Source organism: Gymnogyps californianus, chromosome 1 (genome assembly GCF_018139145.2).
Source record: "Gymnogyps californianus isolate 813 chromosome 1, ASM1813914v2, whole genome shotgun sequence".
Taxonomy (NCBI): Eukaryota; Metazoa; Chordata; class Aves; order Accipitriformes; family Cathartidae; genus Gymnogyps; species Gymnogyps californianus.
In genome coordinates, this window is record NC_059471.1 from 68,772,507 (window position 1) to 68,797,728 (window position 25,222).

The window sequence follows — 25,222 nt, forward strand, 5'->3', positions numbered from 1 at the left end:
TGTCAAATTTCTGAATTGCATTAAATGATGCAGTTTATAATGAAAAGGGATTTATTCTAATGAATTACAGGCCCAGTATAGTTTTACGTTGTATTTTCCATACTGTGGCAACCATTATTTCCTTGAGTACAGCAGCTTTTTTGCCCTGAAGGAAGAAGGACATCATGATTAAATCATAAAGTTCTACAGATTTGAATTAGACTTGTCATGCAAGTCATGAGGTTTTGAGCAGTAATCTCACCTTTGATCCTCAAATTTCTCCTGCTGTAAAACTAGAATGATGATAATTATCTGCTTTACAAGGATACTGAGGATTAAATCAATTAACAATATTTGTTTAGAGGAGGTTACATAAATGCCAAAAAATATTCTCTGACTAGGAAATCTCATTTTGTTTTTCTCTCCATCCACCTAATCTGAAATGATTGTTGCTTGAATTGTTAGCCAGATACATGACTGCAAAGATATACCTGGTAGACACAGTAAAACTCTGAGAAGTAATGTCAGCTGACACGAAATGTACAAAAGCATCCTGCTCTGGATAAAATTTTAGTATTATGCCACTGCCACATCACTAGTGATTATTCAGAAATTGAACAGGAGAGGAAAATGAGAGGTTCTGTTACCTCCAGGGTAACACTTACTCCTTCAAATCTTTTTCATCTGTTGAATTTGATTGTCCTCATAAGGCAACTAAATTCTTTGTTTATATAATCTGTTGCATTGCATTAGAGATGCTGTTTTCTTCAGCTGACCTATGCATGCATTCAGCTTTGAAATGGTAAGTTGCAGCAAAAACATAGCTGCAGTCCTACCTGTAAAATGTGGACGTATTATAGAAAAGCAGAAGCATTAGAATTAAAATGGGGAATTCTGAGGCTAAATTAATGCTTGACCTTAGCCAGACCAAGGCGTGGGCTAAAATTTAGTTTGATCCCTGACCTGGCATTGCAGCTGAGATCACTGCAACAGAAGATCCCGTAACATCCATTTAGTGTGGCTTGGCAATTCTATTTTGAAGAGCAGCACAAGTTCAGTCTACCTGTAGATCCTGTACACCTTTGTAGGACCTTAACTGTCCACACCAAACTTGGAAATCAGTTCACAACAAGATACCAAAATGCCAAGTGCTTTCACCCAACTTCTAGATCACACTGAAGTAATGGCAAGTGAGAAACAGTACAGTCATTCATACCTTATCCTTTTTTTCCTGCATTTCTCTTAGCACTAACTGAGCTCTTGACCATCCAGACTCTCCCTTGAGGACAGATGTACATGTGAAGACAGCAAAGAAATACTGCTTTGGTTGAGTTTCTGCTGGTGTACACTTGCAAGAGCAAACAGGATACCAAGGGGCCTTGCTTATAAGAATCCTAACACCTTTTTTTTAGCTGTGAATATACCACATTCCTTGCTTCTGTAGTAAGCTCTGGATACTGGAAACTTCCATTTATCTCTCAATCTACCCTGCAGGTTTAATGTTACAGGTGGAAGTGTATGAAAAATAGCTGATTGTAAATGGCGTCCTGAAGCTCCCAGCACAACTATAGGCTGATCACGATAGGCAAGTGCAAACAATTTGACTGAAGCTGTTTTCCCTGCACTGGAGAAAAGTTGAGATGTGTAACCCTACAAATTCTTCGAATCCTTAAACAGTTTGGTTTTTTATTACTTTTTGGCTAGTGACAATGATTTTAGAGGTCAAATCTTTTCCTACAGGTACTTCCCTGCTAGCCCTCAAACAGGCAGCAATGTTAATCTCCTGTCATTCAATCACTGCAGTTAACTCTGATTTCACTGTCTCTGCTAGGGTAAGTGTGACTATGACCCTTTCAATTGACCAGCATCACCTGCAAGATTGTCAGGAAACAGTTGAGGTGATGATCCCTCTTTTCTAAGCTAATCTCAATAGAAATGCACCAGGGTGGATGTGACCTCTTAAGTTGAGATACAACTATATTTTTGTTTTGAAAGTTGACTTGTCCAAATTAAAATGTTTACCTGCATCATGCCTAGGGGCTTATTCTAAATGACACTGATCACTTAAACCTCTGAAGAAATAGCTTAGTCATCCAGGCTTACAGAATATGTGGAAGAGACAAGAAAAGACCTAACAAGTGTGTTATATGACAAGATTACTTTCTGTATCATAGACTGATAGAGTGGGTTAGGTTGGAAGGGCCTTTAAAGATCATCTAGACCAATCCCCCTGCCATGTGCCAGGACATCTTTCACTAGATCAAGTTGCTCAAAGCCCCATCCAACCTGGCATTAAACAGTTCCAATGATAGGGCATCCACAACTTCTCTGGGCAACCTGTTCCAGTGTCTCACCACCCTCATCGTAAGAAATGTCTTCTTTACATCCAATATAAATCTACCTTCTTTCAGTTTAAAACCATTGCCCCTTTTCCTGTCACTACAGGCCTGGTAAAAAGTTTCTGTCTGTCTTTCTTATAAGCCCCCTTTATATATTGAAAGGCCGCAACAAGGTTTCCCCAGAGCCTTCTCTTCTCCAGGCTGAACACCAACTCTCTCAGCCTTTCTTCAGTGGAGAAGTCTTCCAGCCCTCTGACCATTTTCATGGTCCTCTTCTGGACCTGCTGTAACAGGTCCATGTCTGTCTTGTACTGCGGACCACAGAGCTGGATGCAGTATTCCAGGTCAGGGTCTCACCAGAGTGGAGTAGAGGGGGAGATTCACCTCCCTCGACCTGCTGGCCACGGTTCTTGTTATGCACCCCAGGATATGGTTGGCTTTCTGGGCTGCGAGCGCACATTGTCGGCTCATGTCCAGCTTTTCATCCACCAGTACACCCAAGTCCTTGTCCGCAGGGCTGCTCTTAATCCATTTATTCCCCATTCTATATTGATGCTGGTGATTGCCCCAACCCAGGTGCAGGACCTTGCACTTGGCCTTGTTGAACTTCGTAACATTTGCACAGGCCCACTCCTCAAGCCTGTCAAGGTCCCTCTAGATGGCATCCCCTCCCTGAAGCGTATCAATGGCACCACTCAGTTTGGTCATCTGAGAGTACACTCAATCCTGCTGTGTCTTTGATGAAGATATCAAATAGTATTGGTCCCAGTACGGACCCTTGAGGGATCCTCCCTCTCTTTCTGCACTACTTGTCACTTCAAATTTGACCTCAGCTTCACTCTCTTTGGAGCCTCCTCTTTTCTCCTTCTTTCAGAAATGCCTGTTTTCTTTTGCAGGATGGGTATGGACTACAAAAGGATCCCATTGTCTTTGCCACAAACCCTACTCATTGCATTTTCCCCTAGGTGTTCTGACCCACTCATTTCCCTTGTCTAATGTGGAGGTCTCTTCCCACTTCTGCGACGCCCCATGTTTCTCCAGTGCTCTGAAAAGAGCAATATAGGAAGAGACATCAACATATTAGATGCTGTTTAAAATCATATATAAAGTAAAGAGATATTGCTGCCCTTCACTTTCCATGTCTTCCAGAAAGGAAGATCTTTTAACTGGATGTCATTTCCATTACTGCATTCCCTAGCCATAAGTTACAAGTCATTATATAGTCTAAAACACATGTGCTTATCCTGTGTTTGTGTTCATTCATGTGTATTAGTTTCCAACTTTATTTAATATTTTGCTTGCATGAGATGCAAGCTGCCTGCTTCCTACTTTTGCCCTGGGTCTAAAGCAGCAAGTCCTAAACCCTTCTGTGATGTTGAAGGCAGTCCAGCCCCCAAAGAGCATCCACACAGCAGGCAGGACAAGGCTGAGCTCATGTCAACGTACTCAGGCTGTACCAAGGATGTAGTCTGGGGCAGCATGAAGGCTGGCTGGGGCTGCTTGGGACCCTAGTTAAATGCCCAGGTTATTTACCTGAACTGATCTTTTTGTCGTGAGCTGCGAGAGAAATTCCTAAAGTAATTTGGAACTCACTGTGTGAAATGCAGTTATACCTTATGACAGCAGCAAAGGTGCCCTTGAGACCTTTCTTCTCTTTGCCCCTCAACTTTAAAAAGTCGTAACATTGCATGTTGGGAGAGAAATAAAGTCAAAACATTTCTGAACTGTACTAGAGTATTGTACTTAGTGTAGAGTATTCTGCACTAAGAGATCATTTTGACTTGGCCCATTTTCAACTTAAGAGCTCAGGTGTGCAATTCTATTTGACAAAAACCTCGCCATTTCCAGATGACTGAGAAGGTAATACAGTATCACTTCTTTACGTTGACTATTATTTACTCAAAGTCAGCCCTGCTACCAGTGAAGAGATGAAACAACAGATCATGAGTATTAACATCTACATGAATTTTAATTAAAAATTATAACAACTTATGATAATAAATCTTACGGTAAGCCCAAGAACCTCTAGAAGGTCATGAACTAAACAAACAGGGTCTCTTCAGGACTTAATAGGTGTGTTCCAATTTATGCATAAAATGAGGCTTGGCGCAATTGTCCCTGCATTGTATACTATCTTTTTGGATCTGTAGTTTTGTGTCCTCATGCAGCTAAAATATCTTAGTTTCCCAAGTGGGAAAATGAGCAGCTCAAAAAAACACCCACAGCGTTAACTTATCCACATAGTCCTGCAGCTTTAAAAATGAAACATTACCTTTTGTTGGAAATACTGAAAACTGCACAATATCACATGAAAATTGACTGTGAAAATACAGCTGTTATACAGCCAGTTGGGAAATGTTAAGGGGTTTGTTGGTTTTTTTTTTAACGACTATCATGTGTAGCTCTGTTTCCCAAAGTGCGTATGCATTTCTCCCTGCTCAGTGCAGAAGGTAAGATCCAGAAGGACTGAAAAGGGTTGCCAGAAAACTGCGTATACAAGGCATGAACAGATTATCATAAAAGAAAGAAGGACTCCTTGTTCCTCGTCTGGCAGCAGGGAACTTCCTCGAAGGCCCTGGAAGAGGGGGTGGCCTGGGCAGCAACCCAGTAGGCGAGAGGCGGGTGGTGGTGGTACAGCTTCCCGGGGACCACCGCAGCCGCAGCGTGCCTGGGAGGTGTCTGACGTGTGATCTGAGTCAGCACCAGTTCTCTGGATGGTGCACTATCAGGCATCCTAATGTAGCAAAACAACACGAAAACGCCTTTCCTTTTGCTCACAGTTCTGACCTGCTGGGGAAATTCCACATCCCTGCTGGGTTAACTCCTGTTTATCGCACATCAGACGCCAACACTGTTCCCTTGCTTCTTCACAGCCTCTCTGCAGAGGCTCTCAGCTTGGGCCCAGGCAGCTAATTTACCTTGCGTGCATGAAGAATGAAGATAAATCTGAAGACAATTCAATGTGTGAGCAGTCCTGTTGCAGCAACAGGGCTGTGTGTCTGAGTAAGTGCTCACTCATGAGAAGCACAATTGCACGCACTGGGTCCAGGTCTCGTTGAGGAGCACTCTTTAAGTACATTATTATTGTTCCAATCTCATTGTCCACCAGCAAAAAGAAAAAAAAGTCTTTGTAGTTGGCTTAGTCTGTTCATTCTTTCTATTTAATTTCTCCCTCACCCAGCCCCCCCAATACATGATGAATTTGGAAAGGTTACAGTATTAATTATTTTCAAGTAAGTGTGTATATTCTTTTCAGCATCACTTCTCCAAATCCTTGGGGAAAATGACAGGGTCAGCTTCTATTTTTAAAAGTGCAATGATTTTAATACAAGAAGACAGAGAGTAGAAATCAAACACTAATCAGGGACTTTTACTCACATCTAATACATCCCTTCCCTCACACTCTCCCTCCTTACTTTTGCTCAGAGGCACTTCCTGACACCAGAAATAGCACATTGCTGATCACAGGATTTGGGTGGACTTTTTTCCCCAATTGTAATATGCAAAACAGTATTAGATGTGCTAGCCTGAGCTTCAGTAGCCCAGGGAGCCTTAGGTGCACTACCTGAGTGACTAAATGTGTGGAAGTAATTAGTTAGAACCCTGTGAGCTGCAGTGAGGCAAGGCTATTTTACATCAACAAAGGTTGTGACCTATAATCTGATCAGTGGCTTCCAAGCGATTGGTTCTGTAGATCTTTGAGTGATACAGGTTTAACTTGACTTAAATTTGGCTGTCAGTAGCAATACAGCAAATTCATATTTTCTCTGAGTGCTAACTTGAAATTATGTGAAATAGTGAGTACAGATTCACTCAGTCTCACTGTTGTCTCATCTATAACCATACCCTCTCAAGCACTCATTATTCGTATCTTGACTTCTGTATCAAAAAAAATGAACTTCTGATACGTAAGATAAGGTTAACCTCAAAAGCTGCCACACCATTATGTTATCCAGCTAATGATCCCTGGTTCTCAGTGCAGTATGTCCTCACATACAGTTACACCAGCCAGAAAGCTCTTCCATGTCAGGCTTCCTGTGCCGTTCTATGGAATACATGAAAGCAAGATGCCCCCATCAATTATCTCTTCAAGAGCAAGCCCATGGCTACAGGGAAGCTCCATATCTCTTGGGTGAATGCTTAATACCTGCTTGCATGTAACTCATGAAAGAGCAGGTTTCTGTCAGCATTGCCACGGTGAAAGGAAGGTAGTTGAAGCTGTCATTAAAAATCTGTTTGGGGTGGCTGCATGGGTGGAAATTTGAAGAGAGACAATGCGAACTTGACAGGGAGCTGCGATGGGAATTAAAGACACTGAGAGAAGTAAGAGAAGACAAAACAGAAAATCTGCATAACTACACTAACTGTATAACTATAAAGGACTGATGCACTGAAAGCCTAAGCATGCTGACCCTGCCCAGCTTGCTCTGGCAACTGGGGGGCAGCACCAGCCCAGCTGGCATGGTACTTGGCTGTGTGCTGCATTTTCGGGGGCCTGCCCTTCGGGGAGGGCTGCCCCAGGCACACATGGCCGTGTTGCCAAGGGACAAAAGAGCAATCCATAGCGAGAGAACAGGGAAAAAGGAGTCTCCTTCTCTACCATCCTCTCCAGCTTTCCCCCAAACATCACTCAGTCTCAGGCAATTTAGTGCTTTACAGCTTTGTCAACAAAGCTTAATGTCTGCCTGGTTTGATGTTACCAGCTCAGTAGCAGTCCAGCTTAAACAGTGCATCTCTTTCCTCCTGGAGGAGAGCAGAGGAAGAAGGAGAGCAGCGTGCCCCATGCCGTCCCACCTGAAGGAGTCCCTGAGGCTGGAAAGAAATTCACCATTTTCCTCAGCGTTTTATCGCCTCAGGTCAGTGCAGAAGGCAACGGCAAAGACAAAACTTTCTCTGAGGTTCCTGGACCATGAAAGTGACTCAGGGCCTGCTTGAGAGTTAATTTAAAGGTGTGCTCTGCAGGATGAGTTTTAAGGCTGACTCAGAGGCTGTTGGTTCCATGATATTCCACATTGATTTAGGACAGCTGGAAGCTAACACCACAGCTGCAGTCAACCAATGCCATTTTGCAATCTTCAGGGCATGTCCCAAAGCAAAAGAGTTAGCTTATGCACAGAGAACTAAAAATTAAGCCATATGTTCTCAGTGTATTTCTAAGATGCAGGAGTAAATAGCCTACTGTGGCATCTCACATCCGAAGAGACAGGACTGTGAAAAATGCAGGCCAGATAATTTCTGTGCTGGGAGGCACCAGCCTCCTGTGACAATTCTCAACTAAGCACGAAGCCCAAAAAAGTTGAGTGCCGGGAAGAAGACAGCTTTTCCTGAGGTGTTAAATTTACAAAAAAGAATGAGAACAGCTACAGAGTAGCTGAGGTGCTGTGAACATCGGTGACGCATCGGATGAGGGTGTTACTATTGTTCCTGTTCTGAAAGGAAGGGGAACAGACGGAGGGATGTGTTTCACCCTTTTTGAGTGAAGCTCATTCCTCAGTGTCAGATAAAACCAATTATTTTTACTGCTAATACACAGTGGCACAGCAGATGAGAGCTGCAGATTAATACTAGGCATTAGCTATTATTTTGGTTTTATTACAGTGAAAAGTATTTACCCCAAATCTGACCGAGCTCCTTTTCAGGAGTGATTTTTGTCTTGATTTCTGCAACAATTAGGAAGCTAACTATTAAAAAACCCCAACCCATACAGTGACTTCCAGCTGGCAACTAATGATGCACCCTCCAAGACTGATTTGACTTTGGCCCCTTGCATTGTTTTGTTAAATGGTGGCAGCTGTGGAACAGTAGGCAGGGGGAAACAAATGAAACATTCTCAGTGTTCAGAGAGAGAAATCTAATGCATTGGTCTCGCATGTGACTGGAGACTAAGGAAGGATATTTAAGAAACTGTTTCCAGTTCCCTGCCATGGCGCTCCTGAATTGTGGCACAGCCTTTTCAGTTCCTGCTGCTAAGAAGCAGCCTGCCTTGCCTCAAAACTGTCCTAACAGATCTTCCCCTTGTAGACAGATCATCCCACACTGATCTTTCCTTATAAGAGATGATGAACTGGATCAAAAGTAAACCCCATATTGAGAAACAAGTTAAGCATTCAGAATTATTTCCTTTGTATCTGAAAGAGGCAGCTACTGCAAGGAAAATGTGATTTTAGACAGCTTGCTACATTCCTGTGATGTGCAAGCACCTTGGTTTTATTCTTGCTAATCAACTTTTTCTCAACAGTGAGCCTTTGCTTTTTGCCTCAGCACACCCACAGCAGCGTGACTGTCTCATAAGCCTTTGATGCTGCAGAATACACAGTTCTCAATAACTGCTTGGAGCACTTTGAGAATATAAAAACAGCCTTAATTGTGTGTATATCTGTGGATGCCAGGTTGTCAGCACAGGTAATTGTGCATGTGATTCTGTTCTCGAGACATGTGGAGGCACCCAAGCCTCTGTACTGAGTTCATGTGTTTTAGGACCCATATCTTTCCCCCAGCTTCCATACTCTTGCTGTTTGGGATGTGCTCCACGAGTAAAGACAATGCCAAAATGTACTTGCGATCACTGTTATAGCCTGCTCCAGTGATCACAGAATGGTCAGATGATCTCATGGAAGTCAAGGACTCAGTCAAAGTGCTCAGAGAATAAAGAAGCAGGACAGATGCTGCTGTTGAGAAGTTTCTCTAAGAATTGTAAGAGGGAAGGGGAAGGAGAAGAAGTTACTATTTTGCTTCAGCATTAGTACTTTTCAAATGGAGCTCTCTATCTTTTTCAACGTCAGCTCAAACTAGACTTTGGAAATGAAGTTCTGGTCTTGGGGAAGGTAATAGTACTTTTTCCTTCTGATTTCAGGGAGGTTTCACGGCTTGCCTGAGATCTTTCCCTTAAACTCCAGGAGTAGATTCATTCCTTGTTTAAGAACTTTAGGTCAGATGAACCAGACCAAGAATGATCTCAAGCTGTGGCAAAATTGGAATATATTTGGCTGTTACACTCAACTTTTCCCTTGTCTAGGCTCCATAATAATATAATGCTGCTGTTGATAAATACTAAGGCTAGGCTCCAGCATACACTGAGCAAGAAAGGATAAAGGGGGTTTATTTGCTTTATAATAGTGTAATGGGCATAATAAAGAAAGGAAATTGAGAACAACCCCTAACATGTAATGTAATAAAAAAGATAAGGCATTTTCAGAAACTGCATATTTTCCAATTTTCTTACTGCAAAACACTTTTAAAACTTCCAGATCTGCCATTATCAAACTTCAGAGTCAGAGTTGTCAACACAGAAACATTAGGAAGTTCACTTTTGTGTACTGAAAATGACATTTACAGGAACGAGGAACCTGAACTGGATCTAGGCATTTTAGAAGTGTTAGAATTGGCCTTGGTCCTCATGAGACAAAATTCATTATCTATTTTGGCATGTAGCTGAACTGGGAATTTAACAGGAAGGATGCAGAAGTCCACAAAAACTGTAATTGCAATGACCATTTGTTTTCAAGGAGATCTGTCATGAAAATGGTATTTGCAAATGGTCTCCTCCTTTATGTTGTTTTCAAGGTCATGAAAACCCTTCCTCTTCTTGTCCCTCTTTTCTCCCCCCGCCACGTTTGAGTATTCTTCTTGTAGTTCTTTGGCAATTAACTCTGGAGCATACAAATTAACACCTAGTGTGCCCTCAGAAGAACACAAGCAATTTCAGTAAGCAAATGTTTATCTGTTCTTCCTATCTGGCAATATATTGTTGATTGCAAACACTTCCACCCCAAGACTCCAGTAATATCATTTGGAAAAGCCTTGAATGTCCTTCTCGTAAGGACACATCTATAGGACTCGCAGTCGCAGTGGTCAAGAATGCCTGACAGACCCTGAAGAAAACACAATTTAAAAATAATATATGTCTTACCTGCTTATTCATAAGTATGTAGATAATGGGATTGCAAACAGTGCTGCTTTTTGCTAGGATGGAAGGTATGATGCTTGCAACTGGAGTCACCACACCTGGCTTACCAAATGTTGCAAGTAATGCTATAACTCCATAGGGAATCCAACACACAAGATAACAGATAACTGTAGTGATCACCATGAACAGTACGTGGTATTCTCTTTTGCGGGCAGCATTCTTGTGGATTTTTCCAACCTAGGGGAAGGTGAAAAAGATAGAATTTAAGAAGATCAGCTGTTGGATTGATTGCTTTAACAGCCTGGGACTATTGGTCTTGGATCAGCAACGATAATCAACATTGTAGTTCCAGAAGCAAAACAAACGCAAACCCAAAAGTGAGTGAATGCAGTGGGAAGACTTTCATTGTCTCCACCAGGCACCAGGGGAAGCCCTGCAGACATCATGCTGCATGCCAGCATAAACCAGAGTCCCAGTGGAGGCTGGAGCAAAAGCAGAAAGGTGATGAAGTTAGCATCTAGTCCTTAATAGCTGGTAGGTCATCTCCAGTTGCTTTTCAGGTATGGCATTTTGTGTAATTGTACAATGTTTTCACTCAAGTTATTCCAGTACACAGGACTTGCTTGAGGTGGAGAAGCATTACAAAGCACAAGGGAACCAACAGAAGCATTTTCTGTCAGGGGTTTGGAAACAGCAGAGCAACGCTAGGACTGTGCTTCGTACCTCTGTCCTTGGATGTTTTCAAGGCCTGGCCAGATAAAGCCTCAGCTAGCTGGGTGTAAAGGTTGCACTTGGAGTGGGACACTAGAGAAGCCTTGCAAACAACACTTTATGAAGTTTTAAGTGGTAGGATTCATACTTTCTAGACGATTTCTTCCAGGTAGTTTACCATTTTGATAAAAGGGCCTCACTCCTGATAATCATCAAAACCAGTTTTTTGTGCTCTTAAAGAAGCATGCCAAATACTGACATAGTTCAGCTGTTGTATTGGGTTTTTTGGGAAATGGAGTAGAACTGGGTAAACAGGAAGCACAGATTTAAATGATCAGTTTCAAAGTGATGGTACAACAGCCCATCTTGCTATCACGAATTTACCAGTAGTTACAGTCTGTGGGCAAACCCAACTCTGTTGTGGAAGTATTTATAGTCTGTGCTTCAAAAATTTACTCTCCTTTGACCTGTTCTGGACTGAAGCATCATGCCCTTTTGGAGTCTAGAGCTCTAAAATGGATGTTAAACATTAAAATAACAGCCAATTTTTATTTTTAAGCTTTGGTGTGAATGCATTTTCCTGCAGACAGCTACAGAATGCTTTTCCAGTGTGTTCAAACCGCTCAGCACATTGGTGATAACTGTGAGGAAAAAGCTTCATTCCCTACACAGAACGCACACTTGGTGCTATGCACAAGCATTATTTAAAAGCAAGCTTCCCATGCAGTAGCTCTGTGAGATGGCCATTAAGTTTGATCCAAAGCCCATGGAAGTCAGCACAAGATTGCGTGGGGTATAGATCAGGTTTGGGTGCTTAGCCTCATTTTATAGGGATTATGAAAAAGTTCTTAGGAAATGTTCAGAAAGATTAACTCCAGAATAGCAAGACTGGTCTCCCTAAGCATCTCTGCAGCCAACAAAGAAAAGCAAACTCTGCAAGGAGGTGAATTCTGGAGCCAGTCTCTCTCCACTGACTCTAGATAGAGCCTCAGCATACTGGTCTCCTGAGGTTATGGTTAATTCCTCAACTTCCCCCCAGTGTGTGTTTAGCAAACCCAGATGTGCCAGCAGGAATTCAGGAAGTATTCAAATCTTTAAACGATATCGATTGAGTCTTGTACTCAGCCAAATGTAATTTAAGTCCACTTTAAGATCTTTTTGCCTCCTGAATGCGGAACTTGAGAGTAAACTGCACCCAAGGGAACTAAGCCCCTGTAAAGCTACAAGCATAAATAAGCAAAAAGGCAGCTCCCTGGAATGCGATGCATCCAAACTTTACCTAACAAAAAAAAAAAAAAAAAAAAAGTTTGAAATGAATGGGTTTAAGCTGATGCAGGAGAACACCGATGTGCACAACTCTGTAAATTAATAGAACACAGTTGAAGGTGGAAGCCACTAATCACCCGAGTCAAATGTCGTCTCCTGTTGCCTGGCGCACAACTTGCACATGCTAATGCAGTGGAAATAGTCAGAGCTTTACCTGCCTCTTTGTGGTGTGGGTGCTTTTGCATAACATAAGTGTTTATGTATCGGACTACGAGTTAAAAACATATATAGTAACAGTGTAAGTACATATGGAAGGCAAAATAATATGGTGATGCTGTTTGTTTTTAGTTAATTATGATTCTAGGCTTCTAGAGTGGTTGGTTCTATCTGGAGTTTCAGTAGAAATGTTCCTTTTGAAAGTAAATAAAACACACACAAACTTAGTCTGCCAAAAAATAACAGGTATTTTTCCTGTCTAGTCTTTTAATGATTTTCTGCAAAAAGGCAATTATAAAATAAAATCCATCCTTTCTGAAAACACTGGGGACTATTCTTTTTTTTTTTTTTTTGCAAGAACAGAACTTGTTTATCTCATAATTACTTTAGCTTGAAAAAAGGATTAATAATAGATAATGGTCCAATCCTGTATTGCTTATTTGAACTAAATTTTTCATGACTAATGGGAATTTTCTCTGACTGAAGAATCCAGGATCCCATGTTAGCTGCAGCTATGTTACAAGTTTAATATTAACCAAGGAATGCAAAGCCCTAGCTAGCCATGGCATCCACAGCTAAAGATCTTCAATAAAGGCAGAGGCATCAGTCAGCACATTTTCCCTCTGTGTTTAGATAGTATCTCTGTTTTCAAGAGTTTGCAAGAGTTTACCCTCTGCACAGATAAAATATAGATCATAAATCAGGGAAGGAAAGATGTGTAAAAGTGAAGTGACCATGGGTGTGATTTTGGTATGTATTGTTCTATTTTCACATCTTTAGCTTGTTTCCTTAGGAAGGGAAGCCTGCATTGTCACTGTGTCTGTGTCAATACGTTAATAAATCTGTCTGTCTGTTGGTCTCAATATCTTCCTTGTAAATTTGAATGAGGTTTTGAAACTTGTTAGGTGGCACTGAATTCTTCACATGTCAGTAGAGCAGAAGATCCTTATTAATGTTCCCATTAAAAAGAAAAATGCAATGTGAAATGAACTCAAATTAGACACCAGAGAATCCACTCTAGTTTAGGTTCTGGTTTGATTTTGTTTGTATTTTTTTCCTCTCATATTCCTCTTCTGATAATTTAAAAGGAGAAAGCTCTGATCACAGCTGTTCCTGAAACAGGACATTTTTAATGTATCCCCAGTATCTATTAAGGGTGACCTTCCGCTGCAGTCTTCTATAATTGAGTTTAAACTCATTTGTCATGAGACAAACCTATTGGAAAGCAAACTTAGTTAGCTGGCATGCTCACAGAGTCTTTCACTTCATGTTTACACCAACATAGCCAATTGTTTTGATTTTTATGTGCCTCATATTATAATTCTATAATATGATTTACTTACAGTCCAGAGCCTGGGAATGAGCAAATTAGAACTTTAGGGTTTTTTTGAAAGTACTTTTTTTTTCCCAGAAGTACATTTCTATTCCCATTGTTGCAGAGAGGAGATTAAAAGTATGGAATTGCAGTAAGAAATGCAAGAAATGGACCAGAAATGAGGAACGGTCATAAAGTATGTCCTTCCTTAATGGTTCTAAATCCCAGGTGACCTGGATGTCCCAGCTTTCCAGAGGGGACAAGGATGGTAAGATGAGTCCAAAGGACAAATGACCTCTAGGCATCCCTTGCAATGATCCCCAAATGTACTTGATGCTTCTCTTGATTTTTATTTGATGTCCAGAGTAGCTGTAGCTGTTAACTATGTTTTCTGCTTAAGTAACTCATCTGCTTCCTCAGTGTCAGTAATCTCACTTTTTCTTGGTGTTCTGGCCGCCAGTAAATTGCAGGACACGTGAGGGGCTGGAGTTGTGCTTTCACAACTGAAGAGGTGGGAGAAGAGTTGTATTGCTTGATGCCTCTGAGCACGCTGCCGGGCTGTTGTGTGACTGTCCTTCCCCTAGCCTTGTGCCACATCTTGGGAAACAGCTGAACTGTGTGATCTTGTTTGCTATGCTCCTTCTGTCTCTACAAGCCACTTCAGCCCAAGCATGGCTGTTCTGATAGTGGTGAAAGCAAGCAGCAGAGTCTCGGGGTGGTTGTGGTATCACCCTGGTACATTCTGGGGTATGTTAACAATGCAAGAAACGCCAGAGTATTTCAAGAAGTGTTAGACTACTCTGTAGGAAGTGCCCCCAGAGTTTTGTTTTTGAAACCATGTAGTGTATTTATCTACACACTCTTGGTTTCATTGCCTTTGCAGCTTTGCAGCCTACCTTTAGAAGGTGTTATCTTTAAAAATTATTCTCTGTTTATAGGTGCATGAAGGCCTCCAGCAAAATATGTCTCAAGTTGATGTAACCTACAGAAAGATTACAGTTTTGCAGGTGAAAAAATAGTAGGCAATTTAACATTAAAATGTTTCTATTTCTTCTTTTAAAACTCCTGGACAATTTAATGCGATTGCTACACTGTATTTTCAGTAGTCAAATGGCAGTGCCTCCCAGAAACACCTAGTGTCTGGACAGCCAGCTGATAGAAGAGCATCAGACGGTGAGGAGAAAAAATAGATTCAAATAATGTTCTAGAATAGCCAAGCTTGTAAAGCCCAATCTAAATGTGAACATATAGGATATATATAATATAGATTTAAAATACATAGAAGATCTAAACCACATCTTTAAAATGGCACAAGAAATACTGGTCCATTGGGATCAAAAGGTATTTATTTAGGATGGCTGGAAAAAACATGTCTTTGCTGTAAACTCAGCTGTTTTCTCTGGGACAAAGATCATCTCCTGCCAAATTTGGTAGTCTAAATGTAGGGAAAGCACTATATTTAAAGAAAAGAAGAGGGATGGGGGGGTGGGTGTTGAGGGTTTTTTCATGAGAAAATGGTGTGTCTCCCCTACTTGCATCCTGGGAAGTAGCAGAAGTGTTTTGGTTTTTCAGAACTCAGCTGGAGGCAGCGACAGGCAAGCTTGTCTAATCTCAGGCACTGAGCGTAAGACTGGCACAATTAGCTCTCGTCTGGATTTGCCCTGTAGCCAAGCTGCATCTCGCGTACATACCCAATACTGCCTTTTCCACTCCATCTGACATGCAAGACACCACTAGTTAGATGACTACGGTAGTGTGCTGATCAGGTACATTAGATGTGACAGGCCACAGAGCGTGGGAGAAGCCTTGGCAGTATTCAGTGAGGAAGATGGCAGTGGTAGAAGTGTCCTCTAAAGGGGCCCGCGTGACGCATTGCTTGTTTGACCTCAAAAGCTGCATCCCCTCTCCTCCCAGCTGACAAGATGTAGCAGATACATTGCTCACCAAGTGATGGGCTGCAGTGCTATTATTTCATGCATTGGAAAAGAAGAAACTGGGGAGCTCTGGGCAGAGCATGGAAAAATTCAACAGCACTGGTCAAAGTCTGGAGGGGTCATAAACCAATGAAAAGGGGAGCTTACAATAGGAAATGGAGGGGGGTAATAAAAGGGATGCAAACAGCTTTTGCTGTAACTGTGGAACTTGTTAGGTCGGAGGTTCAAGAAAAGAACCCCAAACATCTGCCATGGCAGGTACTCTGCCAGGAACCTCAGAGAACAGCCTCAGGCTGGGTGCAAGCAAACGGGTGGACCTGTCACAACAAGGACCTGGGGAAAAGCCACGACTTAGAGGAAGCTTGGCTTCCTCTAAAGAGAACGGGTCTGTCCTTTCCTTAAAGAGAACAGAGAATAGGTTTGTCCTTTTCCTTGCAGAAGGCTAGCCAGCACCTTCCAAACACATGAACGCTGTTGTACAATGGTATAGGAAACAATAATAATATGGCTATGGGCCATATGGCCCAAAATGATTTTAGGGTAACAGGTTCTGGTTACCCAATTTAGGCATGCAGGGGTCGGTCCAGACCTCACCACTGGCCAAGTCAACTGGTCCAGTCAGCCTGTCGCTGGAGGGAGCAGCCAGGTGGCAACCACAGCTGAGCCCATGGGCTTTTTTCAGGCTAAACACTGGAGCTTTCCAGCCCAGACAAAAGAGGACAGCAGCTCCCTGCCTCCGGTGAGGGATTTACTGCTTTTAATATTTTTCTTAGCCACCACGTGGCTCCATATGGGAGAAGAGCCCTGGGCAGTGCCCTGCCCAAGGGGACAGCCTGCCCCCTCTTGTGCTCCAGAGCCAAAAGTTTGACCTACTTGACCAAAAAGTTGAGCAGCCCCTGCTCAGCTCCCTCTGGATTTAGTTGGCCATGAGTTGTGTGACCAAGGGAGTACTGGTGGCACTTCACCTGCTCAGAAGGCAGCACAGGTGCCAGGAAAGACTTGAGGGACAGTTGTACACAGAGGCTGTGTTGCTGAATCTTGCAGGCAACTGTGAAGTGCACAGTGCCAGAGGCACATATCCAGGTCACTCCTGTAAGGCACTAACATGTACAACTGTGCATACTCCCATCACCCATGGGCAAGCTGGTTTTTTTTTATATGTATAAGGCAAGAGAGTTGGGCTAAAGTTAGCTATTAAGAAGGGGAAGCTTCAGTGATGAAGATCTAACCTGATTGTTTTCATTGAATTCCCCTCTGTTTTCTATTTTGCATTTACCCTAGTCTCTCCTCCTTACTTAATGTAGCTATGTGCTTTCTCTCATAAAGCATTTCCTTCATATTTTAACAGCTCCCAGTCATTTTCAGCTGTGAACATCTTGAAAGGTTGTGAAGAATATATGGCATCCCATCCATCTAACCACTAGATGGAGAGACTATACAGGAAGAATCTAGTAGCCACAGCCACTTCAAGTAGGGGACATGTACATCATAGCATCTTAAAAATCAGGGGGGCTGTTTATGTATTTTGTCCTTCAAGTCAGTTTTTCTTTCTCCAACTATTTATTAAGATGGAAAATAATGTCAATTATTATACTCTGTGCATCTAAATTGTGGATGCTGTAATTGTCCCTTACCTAGCCCACTCTAAACAAGCAATATGGAAACAGGGTGCAAAGTGCTTTTTTCATCACGGCTGACGCATTATTCCTGGATCTGTCTTTGTACATTTTACACTCAGATAACCATGTTTTCTTCACTACTTCAGAACTGCACAGTCAAGAGAAGGCTATTTATGAGCAGCAGTGTTTGTTGCCAGCCTCTTTAAGTGTCAGTTATAAGTGCTTGTTTTGACATGATCAAATATTCAACAGTACTACCAAAACTAGAGACAAATGAAATATTCATAATCATCTGAGGGAAGTCTGCCAATCTTTGAACACTTAGTCTACTACAGATTCTTGACATGAACAGAAGGGAGCTAGACTTTTTAATGCAAAAGCTGCAGTAGAGGAAAAAGCTGGAAAAAGATCATTCTTCTTCCTTCATGAACCAGTCAAGTAAGACAGTCTTCTCTGTTATATTTCTAACAAAAGAAAATTAGAAATGCTCTCCATTTATTGGTATGAATAATCCTCTACCAAACCCAGGAGTATCTCAAACTAAGCAGTGACTCAAATGTCAGTTATGATGAGCTTTCTGCTCTCCCATCTCTATTGATTCTGTCCTCAAGCAAAAACAAGGAAAAAAGCCAAAATAAGCTGCTCCAAAGCACGAAAAACGCTAAAAAGCATAGGGAACGGAAGCTCCAAGTAATCCACTTTTCAGTGTGGGCTACCCCAGAACTGATACTTTATGGATTAATACTAAGATAGATTAAATACTTTGTTTGTTGTTTAAGATAGATAGACAATCATGGAAAAAGAGGGCTCACTGGCTTAAAAATAAACGCCTTCTTTATCAGCATTTAGGTGGCTAAGTTCAAAACAAGAGTGAACACTGAAGAGATGTATAGTCTCTGTGGAAACAGGGACTAAACAGAAACATCTGCTTTGGGTCATCTTATAATCCAATGGGCCTTAACTCTACAAAGCATTTACACTTATATGTTCACTGGCTGAACTGAGATTTAAGCATGCACATAAGCACTTTGCTCAGTTGGGGCCACATAATGAGTTAATAGCAACAAATACAGAAGGAGGAAGCCATAAAAATCACACAAGGGGCTTTATAGTTAATTATTTTAATGTCACTATTAAGTTTAGGAATTGAAGTCCACAGGAAGGATATTTTATCAGCTGAAGTCTGGCTTTATTGGAAATTTTTGTTATTGAAATGGGAATAGTCATCTTAATGCCTCAAGGTGAAGTGAAGCTATGCTTTAAATACAAAACTTATGGCTGTGTACACTGCCCTTGAAGCATAACTGCTATTGCTGCTAATATCAGTGAAGTTCTATTGTGGACTTAAGGAACACTATAATCGTCTTAGTTGCAGGAATTCTTTCACTGCACTAGCTAAAGGGCTTTTAGCAGCAATTTGACTTACACAATGAACACATTCCCATGCACTAAACAAGCAGCTCATGGTGTCACTTCCATCATATACAACTCCTGTTTTATCCTGACCTTCTTTCCTCACTGTGGATTTTCCAGCATCAGTGTGCATGAGAAAATTAAAGGTGTATTACACACAGCTATCATTTGGTTTGCATTAACAGTTTGGTTTTAGAAAGAGAAGTACATTAGGTACTCATATCTTTCCCAAGTGGGGACTATCTCTTTTTTCTCTATAGCTACAGACATACCCAGCGAGGACAATGGCTACAAAAACATGAGTGTGGGCTTCCCATGCACTGAGTTGGCAGGACACAAGCCAATTCCAGTGCAAGAGCTGAGCATGCACTGCACTCGGCCGTGAGTAACAAGCTCAGCCTGCCCGTGACTCAGCCTGTGCCCTGGGCTCAGCACTGGGCTAACACAGACATGGGAGGTCCGCAGCTGCCTTGCATCTCACCAACCTGGAGTACAAGGCAAAGTGTGCCTACCCCTACAGCAGTTGGGACAGATGGACTCCAGCGGCTGCCCCCAGCAGCTGGAGCTGCTGTTTCTGGTATGGGAAGTACAGGGCCAGGAGAAGTGGTCTGCCTCCGGCACGCTGTATGGAACCCACACCAAACAACTGGCTCATGCAAAGGGACTGACTCACTGAATGGTCCAAAGGTATGACAGCAACAAGTAAAGCAATTCGGAAATGTTAAAACCTATGCCCAATAAAGAAAAAAAGTGCTTCTGAGGTGAAATAGAATCACCATAACACTGAAGAGCCACCAGCCCTGGAAGCTCATTTAAGCAGATACATTGTATATGACGATATGCACTTCTCAAAAATGCTATTTGTATGTATGTCCTTCAGTAATTGTGGGACTGCACAGAGCTGCTATCTCTGATATTGGCAGTGACACTTCTATGGCACTTACCTGCCTGAAACAAATCAAAGATGTGTAGAAAATAAGATATGTGGAAAATGGAAACTGAAAGGGCAGTGAAGTGTGTTTGCTATCTGGAAGACAGTCAAAAAAACCTGGGGATGCACGAAGCATCAAATGTTATGTCCAAAGTTATTTAAACTCTAATTAATTTTCTATCAAAAAGATGATCAAAAGCAACTGTCTGCTCTAAAATACTAAGGTTGTTGGAGTTTCATGTGCCTAACATGACTCACCCTATTTTACAAATTCCCTAGATAGTTTGGGAGACTGTAATAGATAGAAAGCCATTCCCTTGAAGCCATCAGGGCTAATTTTCCCAAACTGATAATAATCACAGAATTTATTACTTGCTTGTATTTGATTGCTCATCTAAGTCCAGTTCTAGTGAGCAAGTTATAACTGGCCTTGACTCACACCAACTGACATCCCTATAAATGGGCTCAGGAAGAACATGTTGGCCTGACTTAGCCTAAAACCAGATTATATCCTATGGATGATAAAGAAACTTCAAAGCTTTAAAAGCAGGATTCACTACTCTGCTTCCAGCATGCGCTACAAAGGGGATGAGTCCCCCTTGATCAAGGAAGACACCTATTTTGGCCTGAAAAACCATTGAGTCACAGCTGGCTCTGGTTCTGGGGGTTCTGAAAGGTGCAATGGTCCCTACGTAGGGGTTAGCATTAGAAGTTTAGAGCCCTGGAAGAACTGAATGTTGACGGGCCCTCTCTGATAGCAAATACCAGTTGTTTTTTCTGGTCCTTTCATTTGAAGTAGCTGAAAGTCAGTCCCAGGCCATAGGTAGTGTTGCAGTTATCTGGATGTAGGTCTATCTGCACCTTTTTCAGGGAAGAAGGAGGTTCTGGTACATGTTCTGATGGCCAAAAGCCAGAATCCTTTCTGACCTGGTGCTGAGCATCCAGACTGCCACTGTCAGACACCTGGCAGGAAGAACTACAAGGCCTGAGCAGATCCACTGTCCTCCTTTTGACTGCAGAAGAAGCCTAGAAGACTAATTTGGCCTAATCTTTTGGTAGCTATGGAACTGAACCTCACCCAGAAAAGAGCAGGAAGGGGACAGAGGCGCAGCTACTCCTATTCCCATTGCATAGTACCCAGTAAACCTGGGATTTTACACTAGTATATGTCCAGAAAGTGATAACATTGCCAAAACAAGTATTAAAAAAGAGAGGGGACAGGAGAAAAATTAGAGACTTGGCAAAAGACTGACACTGGACAGGCTCTGGGGAACTAACTAAGCTTGTTGGTGTCCAGCTTTATCTATCCCATGGTTAGAGAACTTTCATGGTAAGATATATCAACAAGAGTGTAGGCTGCTTTTATTGTAATGGCATGGAGTAGGTATTTCAAAAAACAGTAGGTTTTGTTGCACTGTTGAATTAAACCTGAGGTAGGTGATAAAAGGGATGTTTTGTCAGCAGGTAAAACATAGACTCCTGAAGGAGATTCAGCAGCTGCTGAACCAAGTCAGGACTGAGAATGACCCTATACCCATGGCGCATAATAGTGGGTTCATCTATGAGGGTGAAACTGAGGAATTCCACCTTGGGGAGGGAAAAACTGAAGGTCTGAAGGATACTCTCTAATAATAGAATAAAAAATGCAGCTAGTTTTGTAAAGATAACATGTAAGAATATTACTACATGTGTTGCTGCTTAGCAACACAATTTGCTATTATAAAGGTGGAAGGTGCTGAGATCACTTTCAGAAAATCAAGCCAGTAATTTAGTTTAAGACTCCTCCTTTTGAAAAGCTTGCCAACAAATTATATCTTTAACAGATTTACTTTTCCAATAACCAACTTTTGGTTTTGGATTTTTTTTTGTTTTAATAACTTTTGCAATGGCTTTGACCGACCTAACAGCCCAGCTGAAGTTAAGGGAAAGGAAAAATGAAAATATATTTCTGTTTTTTAAAGCTGACTTCAGTGTATTTTGCATTGAAGAATTTCTGGAGCAGAAGGGGAAAATATCAGACATTAATTCCTTCTTGGTTTCCGTGTACCTTCCTCCAGAGATAGCACCACACAGAATATATATCTGCACAATCGCTAATATGGTTGAACTCTTCAAAAAGAGATGAACTGACAGGTGTAAAATTTCTTTCCAGGCTTCAAAGTTACCACTTGATGCTAAGCAATAAAATGCTACCATCTACATAGGAAATGGAGTGCACACTGGCCCGCATCTAAAGGAAAAGTGTTTTCAATCAAAGGCGACAAAAAATAATGCTTCGAAAGACTGGAACACTGATATAGCTAAAGCAGGAAATAATAGCCTGTGTGTTGTAATCGGCAAGGGCAATAAATATAAGAGTCAGAGTAAATGTCAGCTGAGATCGGAAAACTTATTCAGCTGGAATCAGAACACATTAAAACCATCTCCCCACCCTTCAGGTGTGTGTGCAGTTTGGTTTATGACCTCTCCTTTCTCACTGAAAAAGGCAGTGTATGTATGAATGTATATATGTAAAAAATGTATACATGCTACAGACTGTATATGCTATATATATGTATATATACACTATACATGATATATACACATAAACTATACATTATATAATATACACACACACACGTCCATAATTGTGTGAAAGGTCTTACATAGGAGTCATCCAAAGTTGGAGAATAAAGCTGTGATGCAAGTATGACTCACTGCCCTCTTCACCTCTTGAATTAGATTAACAACAATCTTTTCTACACTAAATACCAATACTTCCTCTGAATTTGGGGTGTGAATTTAAAAAAAAAAAAGTGTCAGGATAATGTTTTCCCTAAAAATGGAGCTTGGGTATTCCCCTAGATCCATTTTTGCATGCATGTATAAAGCTCTCACTCGCATTTAACACCACTTTTCACCAGGCTAGCACATGTGGGTGAGAACTTGAGCTTTGCTTTCCTTTGGATTGGTGGCTGCTCTCCTTGCAGTGAAATTAGATGCTAAAATCTCTCAGGCATCAGTAGCCTTTCAGCACCTAACCGCAATTACCCCATTTCCTGGGAAGAGGTCAAGTTTTCCCACACTTTACTGAGGGATCCCCTCCCACCCCCCTGAAAATTTCTACCGACATATAAGATAAAGCAAGGCATTATTAAGGACATGCGGGTATGCCTCTGACATGTAGCTATTTATATTTAAACAAGCCTAATATATGTGCTCGGATCTGCCTGTCAAATTCTGTAGACTCTACGCAGAATATAAATCCAAAGTGGTTTCAAAGCTCTTGTCTCATTGGCATCTTTAAAAATATAGCAATTATGCTGAAACTGGCCTGAAAGCATTCTCCTCCATACTCATGACAGACCCTTTTGGTCAAATTATTATACCTGCACTTATCATGGTGCAGGTGTATGCAGTAAAAAACAAACCAAACCAAAACAAACCCAACCTTGCAAAGGCTGGAAGTCTTCAATCCCTCTCCTCTCAGCAGGAGCCTCGACACCCTCCTGAATTTTAATCTCACTCTACAGCACATCATCCTTTTTTCAACACAGAATGACAAATAGGAGGGAGAAATTCATGTAAACTGCTAAGTTAGACGAATTAAATTTAAGCAAAAAGACTGAAGCTCAGGTGTACACATTTTTTTTTCCTCGGGAGATTGTGTACCCAGGATTGTGGTGCACCTGAAGAAGTTAGGTCTCTTTAGCCCTCACTCTGATATGCCAGAGAGGGTAAGCAAGGGGAAATTGGCTTAGTGAATTGTACCCAGCCTGAGTGTTTATAAACATTTATCTTAGCTCACAGAAAATGAAGATAAATTCCTTTTCTGTAGCTTGTGTATTACAGACAGTCCTCTATAAATTATGTATCGTTTTAAGACTTCTAGTTAGGAAACTTAAACTGTCATGAAGTTTCATATTTGTTTTAGATTACTAAAAAGGCAAGATAAGCAGAACCAAACTGTTACAATTTTATGAGTTCAATACAGTACCCTGTAAGGCAGTCTTTGACTGCTTATCAATTTGTGCTTGTGATTAAACACAAAATAATCCAGGACTAAACAAGACTGAAGCCCATACTAAATACTCTGTAATCCTCTCCCCAAACCCCCTACCCATTAGATCAGCGAGGAGGGCAGAGCGTCTCCAGAACACGGTGTGCATGCGAATACAAAATGGTCCCACCGCCTGCCAGGCATACCTAAGCTGCAAGCACATGGACAGCATGGTGACGAGGCACTTGGTTTTTAAGAGAGTTAGGGTTATGCAGTACATTACAAATATTTCTCTGCATCTGGTCAGTTTGCACAAGCTGATGCTATATTGGATATATGTATAGGTATGGCAGAATTAAATGTATAGAGATGGCCCCAAACCTGTTTATTATTAATAAAGATGGTACAGGTATAACAAATATGGAAAAGTAGTTTTCAGTTCTTGATTTATTATTCATGAAGAGGCTCCTATACAAGTAAAATAAATCTGCTTTATGAAAAAATCCTGTTCAATAAACTACTAATTGTTCCTGCCTTGTGAGTTCAGAAGCTGTATCTTCAGTGGTTATTCTAAATAACCAGAGTATGAGGTACTTTGGCTGATTTTTATATCTACCTAGAATAAATACAGTTATTTAAGAAAAAAAAAATAAATTCCTTTTTCTAGTTAGAAGTTTAATTTCTGTCCCCACAAAATAAAAAACTCATACTGGAATTGGGATATTCATAATATTAGACCAAAGATTTGATGCTACAAGGGGAAGATAGCATAAAAAACTGCGAGGAACAGATTAGGGAATAGGTAAGGAAAGAATGTATGATTAGACATAGAGGAAGTAACATCCATTCTCTTGTGCATATTATGTGCCCTCTACTAGTGACTCCTCCATAGAGGTTTTCGTAGTCTGGTGCTACAGGCTCTGCCTTTGTAATGCTGCCCGTCCTAATGGCATTTGCACCCTTGTAGGAGAACCATCATGGCTTCAGTGTGGAAACATCTACTCTGACTATCACTCCAACACTACTTTGAGGATCACCTCCATGAAGCAGCATTCTTCTTCACATCAGGGCCCACCAAAAAGGGAAGGTAGTGGGCCTGTTAAACCTCTCAGTCTGAATAAACACACGCTGCCAGAAACCTTCTCTAAGAGGGGAGAATCCTGTTCACTGTGGGCAGCCAGCCATCGCTCCACATGAAAACGAGATGTAGAAAATTGTGGGTGGGAGTGACTTGTCCAAGCCTGCAACACTCATGATCATGACGCCTTCAGAAAGGCAAGCTTCACTATTTGCAGAGATCCATAAACTTCAACAGCTTTTACAGGATTTTTAAGACATGCTACCCGCAAAAGGGACAAGAGGCCACCAGAAAAACAGGTGTAAATGATGGGAAGGATTTTGAAGGTGTCAGATATAGCCTAAGGCAGCTGGAGGGCAGCAATATGACATGGAAAGAAAGGGACCAGAGAAATAAGTCCTGGAGTGCCAAATCTAAAAGCAGTGACCAGAGTCTATCCACGCCCAGTTGACTTGGAGACATGTGAGATCCAGCATTTATATGTTCTTACCATAGGCTTGAGATATACAGTACGACATGGGTAAAAACAGACTATG

General features: G+C 41.5%; 1 protein-coding gene across 1 annotated transcript in view; it reads right to left on the bottom strand.

Moving 5' to 3' along the window:
• The window catches only part of LOC127024554 (pinopsin-like), an 89,410-nt gene that overhangs the window by 15,520 nt on the left and 48,668 nt on the right, over positions 1–25,222 (bottom strand). The window contains exon 3 of the mRNA XM_050909162.1: positions 10,228–10,461. Coding sequence (XP_050765119.1) covers positions 10,228–10,461 — 234 coding nt within the window. The remainder of the gene's footprint in view (positions 1–10,227; positions 10,462–25,222) is intronic.